Below are 2,665 nucleotides of genomic sequence, written 5' to 3'. Positions count from 1 at the left end.
GTGTGCGGGCGTCCCGGTGGCCCTGCGTGGCGGCGCCTCCAGCAGCTTTGCTGGTCCCGGTGTCACTTTGTCCCATGAGGAGGAGTCTGCAGACTGCTGTGTCCTTGAACATAGTGTATTTTTTCTACATTGGAATTCTCTGTTGTAGATTTATGTAAAAATACATTCTTTTTGGAAATAAAGATTTTCATGTCTTGTAATTTCGTGCTGTAAGGATTTCTTACCTTAACGCGAGCTGTTCTCTGGGGCCGGGTGGGGGCAGCTGCCGGGGCACTGTCACTGCCCGGCGCTGCAGTGTCCTGCCAGCCACACGCTCGGGAGGGAAGATCGTGGTGTTTTCTAAACAGCCTTCCTTTCCTCCTGTGAAAGTTGCTCATTATTGTGCTCATTATTGACAATGTAAGACAAATAGGTAGACAGTAAATCACCCAGATTCCTATGACCAGTTACATCCTGGGGAATACCGTCTAGAATATTCATTCAAAACAAAACTCTTTATTACAGAAAATTTCAAATAAATAAAAAGGGAGAAATACGTCGTGTGTCAGCCATCCAACTTCAGAAACTTAGCATGTCTCGCGTTGTGCCCCTCCGTTGTTTTATAAATCCCAGGTATTTTATTTAAGCACTGACTACATCCGTCTCTAAAATTCTCAAAAAGCATTACCACAAGCTATTTACACCTAAAATATTAATTCTTTAATCAAACATATGATGTCCAGATTTTCCCAGTTTTAATTTCTTTAAAAGGGCGTGTATACACGCACACGCACACACGGGGGCACATGCACATGTGTATACACGTACCCACATGCACCCCTGTTTGACCCAGTCCCGGGTTGCCTTTGGCTGGCTGACCCCCAGCTTCCTCCCGTTTCATGGGACATCTGGAGAGCGAGGTTGACCCCGTAGGTCTCGGTCTGTGCCTTGACTTCTGCTGCTCGCTTCTCTAAGCGGGTCCGGAGCTGGAGGCTGACCAGAAGATTGGTGGATGGTACTGTACTGCAGGGATCCCCAATCCCTGGGCCGTGGACCAGTACCCGTCTGTGGCCTGTTAGGAACCGGGCCACACAGCAGGAGGTGAGCAGCAGGTGAGAGAAGCTCCCTCTGTATCTAGCCACTCCCCAGCGCTGGCATCAACCCCTCAGCTCCACCTCAGGCCTCAGGCATTAGATTCTCATAGGAGCACCGGTCTCTGGTGCCAGAAAGGTTGGGGACCGCTGCTGTACTGCATTTTCAAACAGTGGAGTCACTGATCAGGTTTCATTCGATAAACATCTTTCTGGGTCCTGATATGTGCCTACAGCAGGTTGTGCTCTGGACGCACAGGAGAAACGCCCTCCCTGCCCCTTGGGTTGCCTTCCTGGGCATTCCCGTCTGTGGCAGTGTGTCACAGTTAGCCCTGGAGGGAGGCGCGCGCCGCCCTGTGCAGGTGGCCTTCGGGGCAGCGGGCGTCAGCGTTCTGAGGAGGCGGGAAGGGCTGGGCACGGAGGAAAAGCAGCTCCGGTTACACGGAGGAAAGGACTGGACGCTGCAGGCCGGGCAGTGATGCCAGCTCCGGCGCCCTGGCCGCTGGGGGCCCCGGGACTGGGGTCCTGGAGGAGAGCTTGGGCTCCCCCCCGCCACCACCCCGTACAGCGGGGGAGGCAGAAACGTGTGAGGGCAGGATCCCCGACCGCGCCTTAGCTCGGTGAGGAAACCTGCACGGTGTCCCACTGCTTCAGAGTTCAAACCCGTCGTGCATTTGCAAATGGACTCAAACCGCAAAGAGGGTAAAAGCCCACGGGGCGCTTTCTGCGGACTAGAGCCTGCGGTGGCGGGGGCACCAGGGGCGGCGGGGCCCGCACGGAGGGCCGCAGACCCCCGACCGGCTCGTTCGCGGGCGCGTTTCCAATCGCAGCTTTCCGCGGCAGCGGGCTGCGTGGCGGCCGGCGTGCGGGAGGGAGGGGCGGCGGCCCGGCAGGTGCCACCTGCCGCAGGTGAGCGACGCCCCCGCGACGGTGGAGGCGCCGGCTCACGAGGAGCGCCAGGCCGCTCGGCACAGCCGCACGCGCGTCGCAGCCGGGCACGCAACGCCGCCCGTGTCACCCGGCCCCTCACGGGGGACCGGCCCCGCCGGGGGGCAAGAAAGCGAGGGAGAAACAGCAGCAGACGGAAAACGATGGTTAGATGCCACGAAGTAGGTGGCAATGCCTTAACCGTATGCGTGTTGTCAGGCCCGGGGGCCTCTTCCATCCTTGTCAAGGGGAGTGCTAACCTTCTCTCCTTTCATACAACACGCCCGCGTCCGCGCGCGCCCGCCATTTAAGGGCGCGCGCGCGCCTCGCCTTTCGCTCACGGTGACTTCGTGCGCGCGTCTCGGGCACCGAGCGGAGGCGCCCGCATCTGTCGGGACGGGGTGGGGGGTCGCGCCGGTCACACTAAATGGTCTGTATTCATTTCAGCGTGTGAATAATCAGAAAAAACCCCTATCTTTCTTGTGCTCTAATATATTCATGAAGCCAGCCAATAGGAGGCCGGGAGGGGCCTCCGGAAGTCCCCTGCGTCCTTCCGCACACTGGATTCCCCCGGAAACAAAACAGCGACGCGCCTTGCGCGCGGTCGGAGAACGGCTCGGAACCCTACGCGGAAATGGAAGTGGTTGGTAGCGAATCAGAGGACGAGG

The 2,665-nt window shown here is 58.2% G+C and overlaps 1 protein-coding gene and 1 non-coding gene across 2 annotated transcripts; both read right to left on the bottom strand.

The window, feature by feature from the left end:
- Window positions 1–783: 783 nt before the first annotated feature.
- Window positions 784–2,435, bottom strand: LOC120606404 (putative hydro-lyase KRH_21160). The gene has a single exon (XM_039867592.1). The coding sequence runs from the start codon at window positions 2,233–2,235 to the stop codon at window positions 1,264–1,266; it is 972 nt and encodes a 323-aa protein (XP_039723526.1). The 5' UTR covers window positions 2,236–2,435; the 3' UTR covers window positions 784–1,263.
- On the bottom strand, window positions 2,154–2,279 carry LOC120606420 (U6atac minor spliceosomal RNA). The gene has a single exon (XR_005653891.1). It is a non-coding gene; the product is annotated as a U6atac minor spliceosomal RNA (small nuclear RNA).
- Window positions 2,436–2,665: the final 230 nt, after the last annotated feature.

This window comes from Pteropus medius, unplaced genomic scaffold (genome assembly GCF_902729225.1).
Source record: "Pteropus medius unplaced genomic scaffold, Ma_sr-lr_union100, whole genome shotgun sequence".
Taxonomy (NCBI): Eukaryota; Metazoa; Chordata; class Mammalia; order Chiroptera; family Pteropodidae; genus Pteropus; species Pteropus medius.
Note: the sequence above shows the minus strand (reverse complement) of the source record. Positions and strands in the feature narration are given on the sequence as shown.

Excerpts from the sequence above, each read along its gene's own strand:
- LOC120606404 (XM_039867592.1), bottom strand. The coding sequence starts at position 2,235 with ATGGAAGAGGCCCCCGGGCCTGACAACACGCATACGGTTAAGGCATTG.